Raw genomic sequence first — 18,588 nt, 5'->3', positions numbered from 1 at the left:
GGAAAGTAAGGAAAAGTTAGAAAGTGAGCTAATGAGCTGAACTGAACTGACAGCTTAGAAAAAAGACCCAATCGGATCGAAAAACTTAACTTATCAAAGAAGCATCAGAGTCTTGAGAGAAGGGAGAGATAACTCAAGAAATTAGTTTGCTGCTTTTACAAGAATCAATTTGCGGTTTTCTATTACATCATATGTTTAAACAAAATCAAAGGTAACTAAAGAATTTAATTTAATGAATCACACCATTAAAGCAATCTGGAGGAGAAAGAAATAAACACTTCTGAATTTCTGTATGGGAAAGGTTCTTTGATCTTAAAAGTAATAGAAAAATCACTAAGAAAAGACTAAAACATGTTTATTTAAAGGCCAGTCTTCCCTAATAGACTTTAAATTTTTGAAGGGCAAGACTTTTATATATTTTGTTCATTACAGTGTATCCAATCTTTACTTGTATACAGGAAATTAGCTGTCATCTGTTGAATGAAAAATGCAAAGGAAGACTTCTATATGTAAACATATAAGTGGAATAAAATGCAAATAATAAAGTAGTAAAAACATTTGCAACTAATATGAAGAAAAGAACTCCTGACATTTAAGGAATTTCCCGGAATCACTAAGGAAATACCCGAGCTCCGGTACCTACAGGAAATAAGAGTATGAGGGACCAAATCACCACAAGTTAACACACATACAAAACAATGAAGAATGTTATTAATAAAAGGAATACAAATCAACAATAAAACACAATTTCTTTGCCTATCATGTAAGCAAATCATAGAAATAATTGCACCTCAAGTTGGTTCACATCCCAGAAAAGTTTTAAATGATGTTTTTCAGGAAAGTATTTTAGGGATATATATGTACAGCTATAACAATGCTTATTCCCTCTGATCCAGTATTCATGTAATACAGAGTTTCACTCAACAAGTATTTACTGGATGTCAATGACATGGCAAATAGTGTAATTTTAATTCTGGGAATCTCCATCTCATGGAAATGGTTGAAAAGTGAGGAAAAAGCTTCATGTAGAAAGATGTCCAATACATCATCATCATCATCATCAACATCATCATTATTATTAATTACTATTATTATTCTTTCTTTTTTTTTAAAGAAAGGCAACTGCCACTTGCAGCGCCTCATGTGGATGTGTCTGGAGTCTTGGAAGCTAGACTACCCTACGTTTTCCTACAAATGGACCTTGAGAGCTAGTTTGGAGGTTCTAGCAGGGGAACGCAGCTAATCGTATACCCTTGATGGAAGCACGGTCCTCCTCTATAGGGGAATGTCGTCCTCTTCGACCGAGCGCTCAGCTTTGGAAGGGACGCACATGGACCGGTGAGGGAGGAAGGGGACACCCACCTAGCCAGCCAGATCAGCCAAATCAACCCTGGTGATAGATGGGGTGACAGATGTCTCAGCCAGATCGTCCTCACATCCATCTAATACATTATTATTTAGAATAAAAAACCTGGCAACAGCCTGAATGTGCAGGGCAAGGGGGGCTCAGCCCCCACACGGTGGTTCACCGCTCAGGTATGTGTGCACTTAGGAAAATACACGTAACAAAATATGAAATCATGGGGAACAAAGCTCAGAGAGAAATTTTAAACCGAAACATACCTTCTTCAACATCAGAAGTACCCCTTGTTGTTTGTTTTGGCTCCCTTGAACTTAGCTGGACACTTTGTCCAAAATTCTATAAAAATATAACATGAAATCAGAACATAATTCCATATTAAAAATTCATTATTATACATTAAACAAACCCATATTCACTCTATATGTTTTTGGTTATCACTGCTCATGTAACCTGTAGGGTTTTTTTTTTTTTATTAGAAATCAAGAATTACTGGAGTAAGTCCTTTCTAGGGTACCTGAATATTAAAAAATATATATTTTATGTCAACTTTGAAAAAATTTCAGGTTGCTGTGTTGTCGTGGATGCTTGGAAGAGGGAAGTAAGGTGCTGCCTAAAGGAACAGCAAACATTTCCCTTGAGGCTTCTAACCTCCGTTTGTCGTTGCAAGGGCGGGGCGGCCGCAGGTGACTGATGTCTGGGACAGGTGTCCGGCTCGGAACGGCCAGGCTGGAGCTCTCACAGCACTGGCCGCTGGTGCACCGCTCGGCTCTCCGGCCCAGAAGGACCCCAAAATGCCCCGCAGTGGGCAGGGACTGCCTCTCACACAGGACAGGGCCTGGCTGCCACTCCCCACCCCGGGCCTGTGCTCGGCCCGGTCCAAACAGCCGCTGGCGCAGGTTTGCGCAAGAGCCCTCCTTTCATGGCCTGGGCGGCCTCACCTGGCCTCCACCGCAAATGGGAGGCTCACTGGACTGACCCAGTCCAGGCACCAAGTGGCATCTCTGCCTTTTCTAGCTTTCACTGGTCTCTTTCAGGTGCTTTCCATGTGGAAGTGGTGGGCTGGGCAGATCCAGTTGGATAAAGCAAGTTTCCCAGTACATGGTGACTGGTTGTGGGGGCGTGGTGGGCACTGCTGGATGACTGAACCCCTGTGTAGTAGGATCCTTAGTTAGAAAGCAAAACAAAAAAACAAAAATCAAAACAAAACAAAAGGGATGAGAAAGTTAAACTTCAAAACTTGATTTTGATTCACCTATTCTAACACTAAGACTCTGGAAGATGTTTAAACAGCCGTGTGAATGGAAGATGTGTGTAAAGATGGGAGTGAGGCTTCTGGAAAGAAAAGCAAAAACAGACTCTAAAAACAGTAAGACCGAGTGCAGAGGGAGAACACATGGGACAGAATAAGACCCAGAAAAATAAAAAGAATTTGGAGAGGGCACTAATCACAAGCACTTAAAACTTTGTTTTTTGGTTAAAACAAGTACATATTGCTTTAGAATTTAAAATACATTAATAAAAATAAAGAAAAAAATTGTTCACTTGACAGATTTTGAGATGTTTGATGTGAACAATGTGGAGGTTAAAAAGGAAGGACTTAGGAGGCATTATTGTATTTGTAATAAGTTATGTCTGTGAGTGAGCATATGTTATGAAGCAGTAAGAGTATGTCGGTAGTGGGGCAGCTTTATTCACACGATACATACAACTACATGACTTTTGTCTTGCCATTAAGAATATTTCGTGGTTTTCTTCGTATTAAAAATCTTATCCATATAAAAAATTAATAGTTCTTATGATATACAAACAATAGAATCCTCAACTCATAACTCAGATATAAATTCTTCATAAGGCAATCTATTCCAGTTCTATTAAAAAATCAAAAGAAGTGGTATTTAAAGTAGAAATTCCAAGTGAAATGCGATTTACTCACCCATCTAGATGTTTTAATATTTTAAATTCAATCCTTGGATCAGTAAGACCTCTAGACCTCTGTTTACTTTGCTCTCACAGAATCACCTCCACTAATTTTAAAATTACTGTTATTAACCTTTTGACTTTTACTGAAGATCTCTATCTCAAACAGCCATATGAAACTCCTTATTCATTCATTGTTGACTGTTTATAGGAATAGATCTGTTATGAACTCAACATGCCTTACAGAAAAGCCTCAGTGGGAAGTGTCTTTTAATGTACTGAACCCCCAACAGCATCATTATCAATAATTCCTGAGAACTGTACACCTCCCTCATCCTATTTTCCTTTTGCCATGTCTTCCAGGAAGCTCAGATCCAAAGAGGATATTCAAACACACGAAACTAGATTAGTCTTCATGATTAACATACATACTTCCTCTATCCAGGGCTCTAACTTACTTTTCTTTTTTAATGTATATTTAAAAACTTTGTTGTAAATAAACATGTTGGTAATCCAGAGGTGACTATAAATAACAAAATAAAAGAGTAATGGTGATTTGTTGGGGCACCTGGGTGGCTCAGTCGGTTGAGCGTCTGACTTCAGCTCAGGTCATGAGCTCGCTGTCCGTGAGTTCGAGCCCGCGTCGGGCTCTGTGCTGACAGCTCAGAGCCTGGAGCCTGTTTCAGATTCTGTGTCTCCCTCTCTCTCTGCCCCTCCCCCACTCACGCTCTGTCTCTCTCTCTCTCTTTGCCCCTCCCCTACTCACGCTCTGTCTCTCTCTCTCTGTCAATAATAAACAAACACTAAAAAAAAGAGAAACAATTAAAAAAAAAAAGAATAATGGTGATTTGTTAAAGTTGGTTTAAAAGCTTCATTAGGAATTGGTCATATAGGCAAATTAGAGTATAGCAAATAAGTCTAGTACAGTAAGTTCCTAGAATAGATTCCCAGGCTGTCTCATAATGACTTTGGCTATACTTATATTTACGTAGTGGTCCACAGTTTATAGCAAAAGCACAGTCCTTTGAGAACATTGTTTTCCAAGCAATTTTTCACCACAGAATTGAGATTTTTACTAATTCTGTACTCACATTCATTTGCTCATTGTACTTCTGTCCCACAGATCCAGAATTTTGTCTTTTCTGTTCTAAAAGACGCCTCTGCTTATTTTCAACAATTCGTTTTCTTCTTAAAACAGTAGAATCTTAAAACAAATGCCAGCAAAATGTCAAAATTTACGAGTACATAGTATATATGCACAAATGTCTGAGTTACCTTCAAACATCACAGAAAACCTCAAGTTTCATACATGCAGACCTCTTATTGAGGGGCACCTGGGTGGCTCAGTTTGTGGAGTGTCTTACTTCGGCCCAGATCACGATCCTGCGCTTTGTGGGTTCAAGTCCCGCGTCGGGCTCTGTGCTGACAGCTCAGAGCCTGGAGCCTGCTTCAGATTCTGTGTCTCCCTCTCTCTATGCCCCTCTCCCACTCTGCCTATCTCCCAAAAATAAACATTAAAAAAATATTTAAAAAAACAAAACTCTTATTGAGCTTGTTATATGTACCATGCACAACACAATTACAATGATGAATTAAACAAAATCTCCGCTTCTGAGTTTATGGCTTAGACCAGTGACCTCTGAGGTGTGGTGCTAGAATGCCAGGGGGATATGCAAAACAGATCACTGCTGTGTAGGAAGAACCTACTAGAATTTCTATTTATTTATTTAAAATGTTTACTTATTTTAAATAAATGTTTATTTTTTTAAATGTTATTTATTTTTAGTTTATTTATTTTAAATGTTTATCTTGAAAATGTTTATTTATTTAAAATGTTTAATTAATTAATTAATTAATTATGCTTATTTATTTTAAGAGACAGAGTGTGAGCAGGGCAGGGGCAGAGAGAGAGGGAGACACAGAATCTGAAGCAGGCTCCAGGCTCTGGGCTGTCAGCACAGAGCCCAGTGTAGGCATTGAACCCATGAGCATTGAATCCTGACCTGAGCCAAAGTCGGATGCTTAACTGAGGCTCTCACGTGCCCCTAAAATTCCAATTTAAATTTATAATCTAAAAATTAGAAGTTCAACTTTACTACGGTAACATACAGTTGACACTGGTGCCCTTGTCAGTTTGCACGGTTTGTAGACGGTCATATACTGCATATAGTAAAACAAAGCTCTCTTGGAAGGACAGAACAGGTTCTCCATGTGACAGGTTGACACTGGTATCATTAATTAGTGCTCCCTCACTTCCTGTAGTGTAACTAAACTGTAATGTGTGCCCTGGTAGGTGAATTTGTTGCTATCTCACAGCGTCCGAATGACTCCTCACAAAATGGGAAAGAGTCTAAAAAAGACTTTTGTAGGCTTCCATCATATGTGAGGCAGGCAAACCAAGAAACAGACTAATATTAATTGAGTATTTATAATTGCCCAGGCATTGTTCTAAGGGCCGTAGGCACTATTATCATCACTATTTTTACAGAAAAATTAGGCACAGGAAAGGAAAAGTAGCTTTCCTAAGGTCACAAAGTCAGTAAAGTGCAAAGCTGGAATTTACCTCCAAGCAGTCTCTAAAATCTAAATTCTAGCTCTTACCTTCTACGCTAGCAACTTTCATTCTGATTTGACTGTGTCTCACAGAAAGATACTTTGCATTGTGATCCAGGATGTTCTACGAAACATACTTACCTTTATAATATATGATGCCCTCTGGTAGTTTCTATACTAGAACATTCTGATTTTAAAATTATATATCATTAAAAAAATTCTGATCACAACTCATTGAGTTCATAATCCACTAATAAGTCACATCTTATAGTTTAAAATTTTCTGTTATTATTTTTATTCCCACCCACATGGCTAAGCTAAATGCTAATATGCTAAGCTAGGTATGCTAAATGCTATAGTTTTTAGTGAGATCATCTGGGCATCAATACGAGTTTCTACACTGTTTTCTATGCTTGGAAGTGTCTTTCACTAAATCTTGAAAAGTCCCTATCTTTTTTAGGAGTTTTAAAAATGTTTTAAATGAGGGGTGCCTGCGTAGCTCAGTGTGTTAAGCATCCAACTCTTGATATGGGTTCAGGTCATGATCTTACAGTCGTGGGACTGAGTCCCACATCAGGCTCCACACTGAGTGTGGAGCCTACTTGGGATTCTCTCTCTTTCCCTCTCCCCTCTCCCTTGCCTGTGCTCACTCTCTCTCAAATAAAAATGAAAATAAAATAAGATAAAATGAAAATACCTGAAATGAAAATTTCCTTGGCCACATGACTGCAGTGTTAAGAATTCTTCTCTTCCTTCAAGCCTGTTTCTAATCTTTTGGAGTCAAGATCTGCCCACACTTTTGTACTTTGTTGATTTGTAGCATAATTATTTGTTTTTGAGCTTTATTATTCTTTGTGTAGGTGTTCAGTTTTATTGATTGTAAATTATTGATCCCAGGGACAGATGAGAACCTTGGGATATTTGCAAAAAAAATATAGTTTGCACTGGCATCTCCGGCCAAATTTCTAGTCTCATATGAAAATTCTAGATGATAGTTTTACCACCAAAACTCAAAGCTACTAAGCTTTAATTATTACATACTTAATATGTATAGTGTTCTTACGTATAAACACAAGGAAAAATTCTGCAGATATCCAAAGAATGACAGCTTTGGAAGAGATCTTAGAAATTAACAGGTCAACCGTTCACTCAGATCTCACTCACAGGTAGACGAAGCTCGAATGGCTTAGTGAAGGGGAGCCCCCCCCCCCCCACCCTTGCGTTGTTGTTGGTGGTTTTAGCTCAAACTGGTCCTTACACCGAACTGAAAGTATCCTTGCAATTTTCACCCTTCATTCAGTTAGGTTTTCTCTTTCTTTCCTGTAATACACCTTCAAATATTTGTACACAGCTACAATGTCTTTTAAACTTGTGTTCTTTTATTGGTTTTCAGACCCACCCCCTACTTCCGGAGGGGTCACCCCGGTTTGTTTATATAGCCACCGAAATATACAGACAATATATAAAATAGAGCACAGTAGTACTTCCAAAGATCTGTTTATTATTGCCTAAAATTATATTACATTTTTAACAGCTAGAGCAAACTCTTTTTGGGTGGGGACTTTTTTTCTTTTTAAAAAAACAATGTCAAGACAGAGATCTTTTTCTTGGAACTGTAAAAAAAAAAAAAACAAAACTAATAAACTAACTACATACAGGGAATCTGCAAAGGAAAAGACCACATTTGACTGAAATTATATTCATCAAGAAGGAAAGGACATGTCACAAGCTGGCAGAAAATAGGTATCATGCATAAAATGACACAGAATCCTGGAGTATATGCAGAACTCTATCACTAAGGAAAAACCCAAGGAGCAGATATCTCTCAGAAGAGGAAAGGCAGACGGTACACAAACATAGGACAGCGCTCCCTTCATTCGTAACCAGGGCAATGCAAGTTGTTCTAAGTAGACATTATTTCTCACCCACAAGACTGAAAACAGTAACATGTCTGACTGTCAGTTTTGATAAGCATATATGGCTCCAGAAGATAATTTGGCACCTAGTTAAGTTAAAAATACACAACCCTATGACCCAGCAACGTGTGTACCAGCAGGCATACCAAACTATTCCCAGAAGCATTATTGATTCAAGCAAGAAACTGGAAGCAACCCCAAAGCCCAATGACAGAAGAATGAAAAACCTTTGTGCATTCATACAATGAAATGTAATACAGTAATGAACATGAATGAAGTACACCTAAACTAATAATAATGGATCTAAAAAATAAAACTGAAAATAGCAAATCACAGAATCAGATGAAATGGCTTCATTTACATAAATTACAGAACTAGGCAAAAAATATGTTGAGATAAATTTACAAGCAGTAAAATGATAAAGAAAAGCATGGAACAGGGGCACCTGGGTGGCTCAGTCGGCTAAGCATCCAGTCATCATCAGGTCATCAGGTCACGATCTCACCATTTGTGAGTTCGAACACCGCATTGGGCTCTGTTGCTGACAGATCAGAGCCTGGAACCCACTTCAGATTCTGTGCCTCCCTCTCTCTCTGCCCCTTCCCCCCTCGCACTCTCTCTGTCTCTCTCAAAAATAAACAAACATTAAAAAAAAAAAGCATGGAACAATTAACACCATCCTATATAGTGGTCTAGTCTGTAATAGATGAAGGAGATACAGGTGGGGAGGGGCTTATGAGATCTCAGCAATACCAGTAAGTTTCTTTTTCTTTCTTTTTTAATGTTTATTCATTTTTGAGAGGGAGACAGAGAGCATGAGTGGGTGAGGGGCAAAGAAAGAGAGAGAAAGACACAGAACTTGAAGCAGGCTCCAGGCTCTGAGCTGTCAGCACAGAGCCCGACGTGGGTATTGAACCCACGAACTGTGAGATCATGACCTGAGCCAAAGTCAGACACTCAACCAACTGAGCCACCCAGGAGCCCCAGTAAGTTTCTGTTTCTAAAACTGAGTAGTGGGTACAGAGTTCTTTTTTTATTATTAGTCTTTACTTTGTACTGTATATTTCTTTTTTTTTTAATACATTTCTCTTCTAAGATATATTTCACAATAAGAAAAACTGTAAAAATTGCCACGACTTTACAGTTATATTTTCCAAACTGAACTTTATTACTCTGATTTACCACTTCAGTTAGAAAAGATGATTTGATTAAATATATGATATGAAAAAGTCCAATTGAAGTTGAAGTATATTTGTATTAGCAAAAGAAATAGATTACAATGTCAATGGGAAAAGGGAACTGTTGTTAGATTCTTTGCTTTTGTTATAAATGTTATAATGACCATAAAAAATTTTATTATCAATGATAAGTAATAACAATCTGAAGACCATTCCAATCAAGTCAATCACCCTAATTCAGTGGTTATTCTTAGCCTCACTCATGCTGAGATAACCAGAAATGTTTCCTGCTGTGATTAAATATAAACTAGATAATATCACCTGCAATGTAAACTAGCTAAAAATATTTAAGTTGAATATACCAAGGCTTAAGATGTAAATTCCAGTTCCAGGAAATGAAGGAGATAGAGGAACAGATAAATGACACTAAAGAAAGTAATTAAGGATTGTTTTTCTATGTATTGGGTCTTAAGTGTTTTCCCTTAAAATTTTTTGATGTTCCCTGTTAAGGTCCTATACTTCTTTTATGACATTTATTTTTAAAACTTTCTATCCTTTATTAGTGCTATAAAATATACCTTGCTTAAATTTTCTGTTTGTTGTTGAAGTAAGAAATAAAAATAAGATGTAGATTCCTGGAAAAAAAAGAAAAAAAGAAAAGATGATTTAAATCTTAACTCCATTCTCTGTTTCATTAATAACTTTCTTATGCCTTCTACAAATTGTATATAGATCAATGTACTTTTAAAAAATGTACAGGGGTGCCTGGGTGGCTCAGTTAGTTGGGCCTCCGACTTTGGCTCAGGTCACAATCTCATGGTTCGGTTCGTGGGTTTGAGCCCCGCGTCAGGCTCTGTGCTGACAGCTCATAGACTGGAGCCTAATTCAGTTTCTGTGTCTCCCTCTCTCTCTGCCCCTCCCCAGCTTGTACTCTCTCTCTCTCTCCTCCCTCTCTCTCTCTCAAAAATAAACAAACATTTAAAAAAATTTTTTTTAATGTACATCACTGAAAAATCTGTGGATATTCAATTCTAAAAAGTTAGGTAAGTTAACTTCTATTTTCTGAGACTTCCGGGGACGGTGGCAGAGCAGGATGACCCTAAGCTCACCTTGCTAGTCCCCTGGATACAACTAGAGAACACCCACATGAGCATCAATAACCTGGAAAATGACCTTAAGGCTGGCAGAATGGTCTCCACAGTTGAACATTGAGAATCAGCCACGAGGAAGACGGCAGGAGAGGCAGAGGTGCCGTCAGGAGCTAAATGGAACCCTGAGGGGCCCCTGGAAGGGAGAGACTCATGGGAGAGAAACAGAGACGCATTGGGACCCTGCATGGGCAAGATGACTCCCTATACTGTTTGACTTTGAAAACGAGAGGGGGCCGAATTTTGTGAGTTCTTACAATCAGTGGGCTCAGAGAGTTGGGAAGGTGGGAGGAAACGGAGTCTGCACCCTTAAAGAGACAGCATAGGTAGCAATTTGAAAAACACCTCGGGCACACAGGATGGAGATGTGTTTAGTCATCTCAGGGCAAGTGCTCCCAGTATCCCTCCAGGGGGGAGGGAGTGATTCCCTCCAGGAGTCCCCTGCTTCCCCCTCCCCCTGCCCCCAGCAAAACACATGGCCACCTGAGGGGACCAGCACAGGGCCTACACTCACTACCTGACTTGCTCACAGCTCCGCCAGCCAGGCCTTGATTCCAGGTCTCCTCCCTCAGCAGACTCCGCAAACCTTCCTAACCCTGTGTTCTGCCCTGGGTGCTGCTGGGGATCCAGTCCCCCCAGCCCGGCCTGCCTCTGTCCTGGCAGCTACAGGTCCCCTTCTGCACAGCACTACTGCAAACCTTGCTAATACTGCCTGCCCTGCCTCCGTGTTCCCCTGCGGTCCAGAGCTCATCCAAACCGGGGCTGCAAGCCTGGCGGGGCACAAGCAGCCCCGACGAGGGCCAGTGCCACTCCAAAATGAGTCCCGCCCCAGGGGGAGGGGAAGACAACCACACATACCGGTCCCAACTGGCTGCGGTAGTGGGTGGGGGTGGGGGGGGAGACATCTGGTCTGACCGCAGGCCCTGCTCACCAACAAACTTCTCAGGGAGCAACAAGCACAAGGCCGGTGCTACTGCATCTCTGGCGAACCCCTGCTCTGACTCAACTCAAACCCAAGGTGGCCCCAGACTGGCCCACAAACAGCCCAGGGACAAAACCCTGCCCACAATAGGCAAAGACACCCTGTGCAGACGACTGGACTTAAGGCAGAGGGAGCTCAGCCACCACAGCAGGGCGCACATCACATACAGGACATGCCCCTGAAGGGCCAGGTTCTGGGGAACAGGGGACAGCACAGCAGGACATGGAAAGTTCTCTCCTTCATAAGGACACTACTTTCAAGAGCAGGAGATGGAGCTGACTTTCCTAACACACAGAAACAGACACACAGACAAGATGAGGAGACAGAGGAATATGTTCTAAGTGGAAGAGCAGGAAAAATTCACAGTAGGAGAGCTAAGCAAAACAGAGATAAGTAATTTTTCTGATAGATAATTTAAAGTAATGGTCATAAAGATACTCATGAGACTCAAGCAAAGAGTGGAAAACTTTGGTAAGACCCTTAACAAAGAGATAGAAAACAAAAAAGAGCCAATCCACGAAGAACTGAATAAATGAAATTAAAAACACACTGGATGGAAGGAATAGTAGAGGAAGCAGAAGAGTGAATCAGCAGCCTGAAGGACAGAGGAATGGAAAGCAGTGAAAGTGAACAAGAGACAGACAGAAGGAAAAATAATAATAAATGAAAATAGACTCAGGGAACTCAGTGACACCATCAAGCATAGTAACATTTGCATTATAGGGATCTCAGGAGGAGAAGAGAAAGAAAAGGGGATGGAAAATTTGTTTGAAGAATATAGTAGCTGAAAATTTCCCGAAGCTGGGGAAGGAAAAACAAATCCAGATCCGGGAGGCAAAGAGAGCCCCCAACAAAACCAACCCAAGGAGGTCCACACCAAGACACATAGTAATTAAAATGGCAAAAAGTAGAGACAGAGAATTTTAAAACCAGCAAGAGAAAAGAAGACAGTTACATACAAGGGAAATCCCAAAGGGCTATCAGCTGATTTTTCAGCAGAAACTTGGCAGGCCAGAAACAAGTGAAAGGATGTATTCAGAGTGCTGAAAGGAAAAACCTGCAACCAACAATACTCTATCCACGTAGGCTATCATTCAGAATAGAAGGAGAGATAAAGAGTTTTCCAGACAAACAAAAGTTAAAGGACTTAATTACCATGAAACCAGCCCTACAAGAAAATGTTACAGGGACTCTTTGGACAGAGAGGAAATACCATAAGTAGGAGTAAGTAAAATAGGAAGCACAAAAGCAGTAAAAATAAGTATATCTGTAAAAAATCAGTCATGGGATTCATAAAATAAAAGGATGTAAAGTATGACACCATATACCTAAAATGTGGAGGGCAGAGGAGTGAAAAAAATGGGTTGAAACTTAAGTGACAATCAACTCAATATAGACTGCCATATGCAGAATTTGTTAGATACGAACCTAATGGTAACCATAAATTATAAACCAGTTACAGATACACAAAGAATTAAGAGAAAGGAATCCAAGTATATTGCTAAAAAAAGCTAGCAAACTGTGGGTGAAGAGAGCAAGAAAGAAACGCAGAAGAACTGCAAAAAACCCAAAAACAATTAGCAAAATGGCAGTAACTACATACCTATCAATAATTACTTTGAGTGTAAATGGACTAAATGCTCCAATCAAAATAAACAGGGAGACAGAGTGGGAAAAAAAAAAAAAAAACAAGACTCATCTATATGCCTGCTAGATATATCTATATCTATATGCCTGTAAGATACTCCTTTCAGACCTAAAGACATCTGAGGATTGAAAGTGAAGGGATGGAAAACGTTTACCATGCAAATGAAAGTAAAAAGAAAGCCGAGAGTAGCAATACTTACATGGACAAACTGGACTTTAAAACAAAGGTTGTAACAAGAGACAAAGAATGACACTGTATAATCATAAAGGAAACAATCCAACAAGAAGATTTAACAATTGTAAATATGTATGCATCCAACATGGAAGCACCCCAATACCTAAAACAGTTAATAACAAACATAAAGGAACCAATTGATAGTAATACAATAATCATAGGACTTTAAAACCTCACTTACACCAAACAGAAAATCACAAGGAAACAGTGGCTTTGAATGATACACGGGATCAGATGGATTTAACAGTGTATTCAGAAAATTTTATCCTAAAACAGAATACACATTTTTTTCAAGTCCACATGGAACGTTCTCAGTGTAGATAACCTATTGGGCCATAAAACAAGACTCAACAAATTAAAAAAGACTGAAATCATACCACGCATCTTTTCTGACCACAACCCTAGGAAATTAGAAATCAATCAGAAGAAAAACTCTGGAAAGAACACAAATACTAAACAATGAATGGGTGAACCAAGAAATCAAAGAGGAAATAAAAAATTACATGGAGACCAATGAAAATGAAAACACAACTATCTAAAATCTTTGGGATGCAGCAGAAGTGGTTTTAAGGGGAAAGTTTATAGTAGTACAGGCCTACCTCAAGAAGCGAGAAAAATCTCAAATAAACAACCTAAACTTACACCTAGAGGAGCTAGAAAAAGAACAAACAAAACCCCCAAACAGCAGAAAGAAGGAAATAATGAAGATTAGAGCAGAAATAAATGGCATATAAACAATAAAAACAATAGGACAGATCAATGAAGCCAGGATCTGGTTCTTTGAAAAAATCAATAAAATTGATAAACTTCTAGCCAGGCTCATAAATAAAAGGGAAAAGAAGATTCAAATAAACCAAAGTCAGAAATGGACAAGGAGAAATAACTACAGAAACCACAGAAATACAAATGATTGTAAAATAGTATGGAAAATTATTATGTCAATAAATTGGACAACCTAAAAGAAAAGGATAAATTCCTAGAAACATATAACCTACCAAAGTTGAAGCAGGAAAAAATAGAAAGTTTGAACAGACACATTATCAGCAATGAAATGGTATCAGTAATCAGAAAACTTCCAACAAACAAAATAGCTGGACTAGATAGCTTCATAGGTGAATTCTTCTAAACATTTAAAGAAGAGTTAATAACTATTCTTCTCAAACTATTCCAAAAAATAGAAGAGGAAGGAAAACTTCCAAATTCATTCTATGAGGCCAGCATTACCCTGAAACCAATACCAGAAAAAGGTACTGAAAAAATAAAGAGAACTATAAGCCAATATCTCTGATGAACACAGATTCAAAATTCCTCAACAAAATATTAGCAAACTGAATCCAACAATACATTAAAAAAATCATTCACCGGGATCGAGTGGGATTTATTCCCAGGATGCAAGGGTGGTTCAATATTTGCAAATCAATCACTGTGATACATCACCATCAACAAGAGAAAGGATAGAAACTAATAAAGGCCATGTATGAACAACCCACAGCAACATCATACACAATGACAAAAAACAGATTTTCCCGAGGTCAGGTACAAGAAAAGCGATGGAAAATGGACAGTCTTCCACAGAGTACTGGAAGCCCTAGTCATAGCAATTAGACAACAAAAAGAAATAAAAGGCATCCAAATCAGTAAGGAAGGAGTAGTATTTTCAGTATTTGCAGATGACATATTATATACATAGAAAGTCATAAAGACTCCACCAAAAAACTACTAGTCCTGATAAATTAATTCTGTAAGGTCGCGGGATACAAAATTAATATGCAGAAGTCTGTTGCATTTCTATACACTAATAATGAAGCAGCACTTAACGTGATTAACACTGAGTAATGTATGGAATGGCTGAATCACTATACAGTACACTTGAAACTAACATAACACTGTATGTTAACTATACTGGAATTCAAGTAAAAAATACAATAAAAATTAGTTTTTGATTTTCCAGCTTCATTGACATGGCATTGATATATAAATTATGTAAATTTAAGGCATACAATTTGATGATTGCATACACACATATACTGCGAAATGATTACCACAATAAGGTTAGTTAAAAGTTCCATAGAATTATGCCTTTTAAGGCATTTTATTTATTTTTTTAAAGTTTATTTATTTTTTGAGAGAGAGAGAGAGAGGGAGGGAGGGATAGGAGATAGGGGAGAAAGAGAATCCCAAGCAGGCTCTGTGCTGTCAGTGCAGAGCCTGACACAGGGCTTGAACCCAGGAACTGTGAGGTCATGACCTGAGCCGAAATTAAGAGTCTAAAGTTTAACTGACTGAGCCACCCAGGCCCCTGAGTTGTGTTTTTTGTTTTTTTTTTTAAACAAGCATAATAGCTAAGTAGTTAAGAGCATAGATGCTAGAGACAGAATGCCTCCATTTTAATCCTGACTATGCCATTTAGCCTAGCAATGTCCCTTACACAAGTTATTAGCCCTCTGTTTGCCTCAGTTTCCTCTTCTATAAAATGGAAGTTATATTATTTACCTCATAGAGTTATTGTGAGAATTAAATTTGTCTCCATATGTAAAGTGCCTGGAATAGTGACCAGCACACTATCTAATCCTTACCTAGAATAATTTGCTTCAGGGTCTCTGATTAAATTTCTGATCTCAGGGTGCCTGGGTGGCTGTCAGTTGAGTGTCTGACCTCGGCTCAGGTCATGATCTCATGTTTTGTGAGTTCGAGCCCCACATCAGGCACTGTGCTGACAGCTCAGAGCCTGGAGCCTCCTTCGGATTCTGTGTCTCCCTCTCTCTGATCACACTCTGTCTCTCTCTCTCAAAAATAAACATTAAAAAAAAAATTTCTGATCTCATCATGGGCGCCTGAGTGGCTTAGTTGGTTAAGCGTCCGACTTTGGCTTAGGTCATGATCTTACAGTTTGTGAGTTTGAGCCCTGCATCGGGCTCTGTGCTGACAGCTCAGAGCCTGATGCCCACTTTGGATTCTTTGTTTTCCTCTCTCTCTGCCCTGCCCCCACTTGCACTCTGTCTTTCGCTCTGTCTCAAAAATAAACAAACATTTAAAAAAAACTTCTGATCTCATGAAAACTAGATTACTGTAAGGTAAGAACAGTAGGGCTGTAATACAAAATCCTGCCTCTGCTTTAATCTAGCTATGTTATCTCAAGCTATAATTTCACTTATAATGTGTATCAATGTCCTTATCCATTAAATGTAGGAGTTAAACTCAATTGTATCTTTGGTTCTTTCTAGTAATCACATTTCTTATTCTTTGAAGATATTCTTGATACTACCTGGAAAAGGGAAAAAAAATGCATCCTGTTTGAAATCATATTTCAAAGGATTTATATGCTGACATCATTTGGCTTTTTAAGAAATGCAAGTAAAACTGCCTGTAGAAATGTGTACAAATTATGGGTATATAGATCCCATATAAACACCCAGATTGCACAGCCATCCAAATCAAAAAGAAGTTAAAACCAGCACGGAGAAAGCGTCCCTCCTTCCCTGTTTTCACATACCGCCCCCCACCAGAGATTTGCTTGTTCTTGATAGAGTATGAATATAAACCTGATAGAAATGGAATGTGTGTTTTTGTGACTGGCTTCTTTTGCACAGTATTATGGTGTGAGACTCATCTATGTTACTGTTTCCTAGCAGTGGCTCCCTGATTTTCATTCATTGTGGTGTTTCATGGAATGAGTGATGTGATTTCATTTTCTTTCTATATCAGTGTTGAAGGGACTTCTGAGGTAATTTCAGGTCCTGGCTATACAGCTCGTGGACATGTCTTTTTCTGTCAGACTGGAATTGTGGGGTTATAGGACATGCCCATCACAGTTGACCCTTGAACAACTCAGACCTCTGTGTGGCCAAAACTCTGCAATGTTTGGCTCCCTCACAACTGAACTAAGAGCCTACTGCTAACAAAGAAGTCTCATTGATAACAGAAACACTAGATGAACACGTATCTTGTAAGTCATATATATTATATGCTGTATTCTCACAGTAAAGTCAGCTACAGAAAAGAAAATGATACGAAAATCGTTAAGAGAAAATACATTTACAGTCCTGTGCTGCAGACATCCACTTGTAAGTGGGCCGGTGCAGTTCAAATCTGTGTTGTTCAAGGTTAATTGAATTTAACTTTAGCAGATATGAGAGTTTCTAGGTGTGTCACATCTTTGCCAACACTTAGTATTGGAACTTTTTAATTTCAGCCATGCTGCTGTACGTAGTTGCATCTAATTGTTTTAATGTGGATTTTCCTGAGGACTGAGCCTGAGATCTTATCATGTTTATTGACCTTTTGGCTATCCTCCTATATTAAAAACATACTATTACTATTAATTATTATTATTATTTTGAGAGAGAGAGAGGCGGAATATCCCAAGCAGGCTCCACACCCAGCACTGAGCCTGGCACAGGGCTCAATCTCACAACTACAAGATCACGACCCGAGCCAAAATCAAGAGTCAGCTGCTTAACCAAGCCACCCAGGTGCCCCTGAAAATCTTATTTAAATATTTTGTTTTAAAAAATGGGTGTGCTGGTCTTTCTGATGTACCACCTAGTTTACAGTCCCATTGTTCAGTCAAATACTATGGTAGGTGTTGCTGTGCAGGTATTCTACAGATGGTTTTAGCTCAATCAATTTGCTTTAAGTAAGGGGGAGGATTACCTTGGATAATCTGTGTGCGTCTGATTCAATCAGTTCAAAGGTCTTAAAAGCAGGACTGAGGCTTCCTTGAGAGAATACAAAGTTCAGCCTGTGGACCACAACTTTCAGTGCATCCCTGTGAGCTCTGGCTTGCCCGTCCTCTTGGCCTGCCCTAAAAATGTCAAAATTGCCAGCTCTCATACTCGCGGAAGCCAGTCCCTTCCAATAAAGGTGAATACATCTCACTGGACCTGCTTCTTTGGTTGAACCCTGACTGATATAGTTGGGTTGTCTTTTTCTTATCACCTATAAGAATTCTTCATATATTCTGGATATGAGCTTTTTCTTGGTATTAGGCACTGCCAACATCTCTCTGTGGTTTACCTTTCCATTATCTTATGGGTGCTTTTGGATGAAAAAAATTTGTAATTTTAATGTACAATTTGTCAATCTTGCCCTTAATGGTGTTTTTTACGTTCACATAAATCTTTGCCCACCCTAAAGTCATAAACATATTCCCTACGTTATTTCCTGTTTCACTTTCCTTATTTATATCTATAGTCCATCTGGGATTGTGTGTATGGTGTGAGGTATGGGTCATTTTGCTAATTCCATACAGTAAAGGGTTCACTTGAAATGTTTAATATGTAGGGGTGCCTGGGTGGTGCAGTCGGTTGAGCGTCCGACTTCAGCCAGGTCACGATCTCGCGGTCCAGGAGTTCGAGCCCCGCGTCAGGCTCTGGGCTGATGGCTCGGAGCCTGGAGCCTGTTTCTGATTCTGTGTCTCCCTCTCTCTCTGCCCCTCCCCCGTTCATGCTCTGTCTCTCTCTGTCCCAAAAATAAATAAAAAACGTTGAAAAAAAAATTAAAAAAAAAAAAAGAAATGTTTAATATTTAGATAGTTTGGACAAACCACGTGTTTAGCATTGTTAGTACTGGATTTTCTGAGTATGATTACGTACGAAGAACACACAACAGTTTGAGTATTTGTATCTCTTTAAAAACAGGCTTGCCTGA

At 39.1% G+C, this 18,588-nt stretch overlaps 1 protein-coding gene across 3 annotated transcripts in view; it reads right to left on the bottom strand.

The window, feature by feature from the left end:
- CEP126 (centrosomal protein 126) overlaps nucleotides 1-18,588 on the bottom strand; it is a 104,108-nt gene that overhangs the window by 22,041 nt on the left and 63,479 nt on the right. For all 3 annotated transcript variants that reach the window (XM_047824033.1, XM_047824032.1, XM_047824034.1), the window contains 2 exons: nucleotides 4,372-4,484; nucleotides 1,624-1,699 (listed from right to left, as the gene is read on the bottom strand). In XM_047824033.1, the coding sequence (XP_047679989.1) occupies nucleotides 1,624-1,699; nucleotides 4,372-4,484 (189 nt within the window). The remainder of the gene's footprint in view (nucleotides 1-1,623; nucleotides 1,700-4,371; nucleotides 4,485-18,588) is intronic.

The sequence above is a fragment of the Prionailurus viverrinus genome, chromosome D1 (assembly GCF_022837055.1).
Source record: "Prionailurus viverrinus isolate Anna chromosome D1, UM_Priviv_1.0, whole genome shotgun sequence".
Lineage (NCBI taxonomy): Eukaryota > Metazoa > Chordata > Mammalia > Carnivora > Felidae > Prionailurus > Prionailurus viverrinus.
The sequence above is the reverse complement of the archived record's forward strand: the minus strand, read 5'-3'. Positions and strand labels throughout refer to the sequence as shown.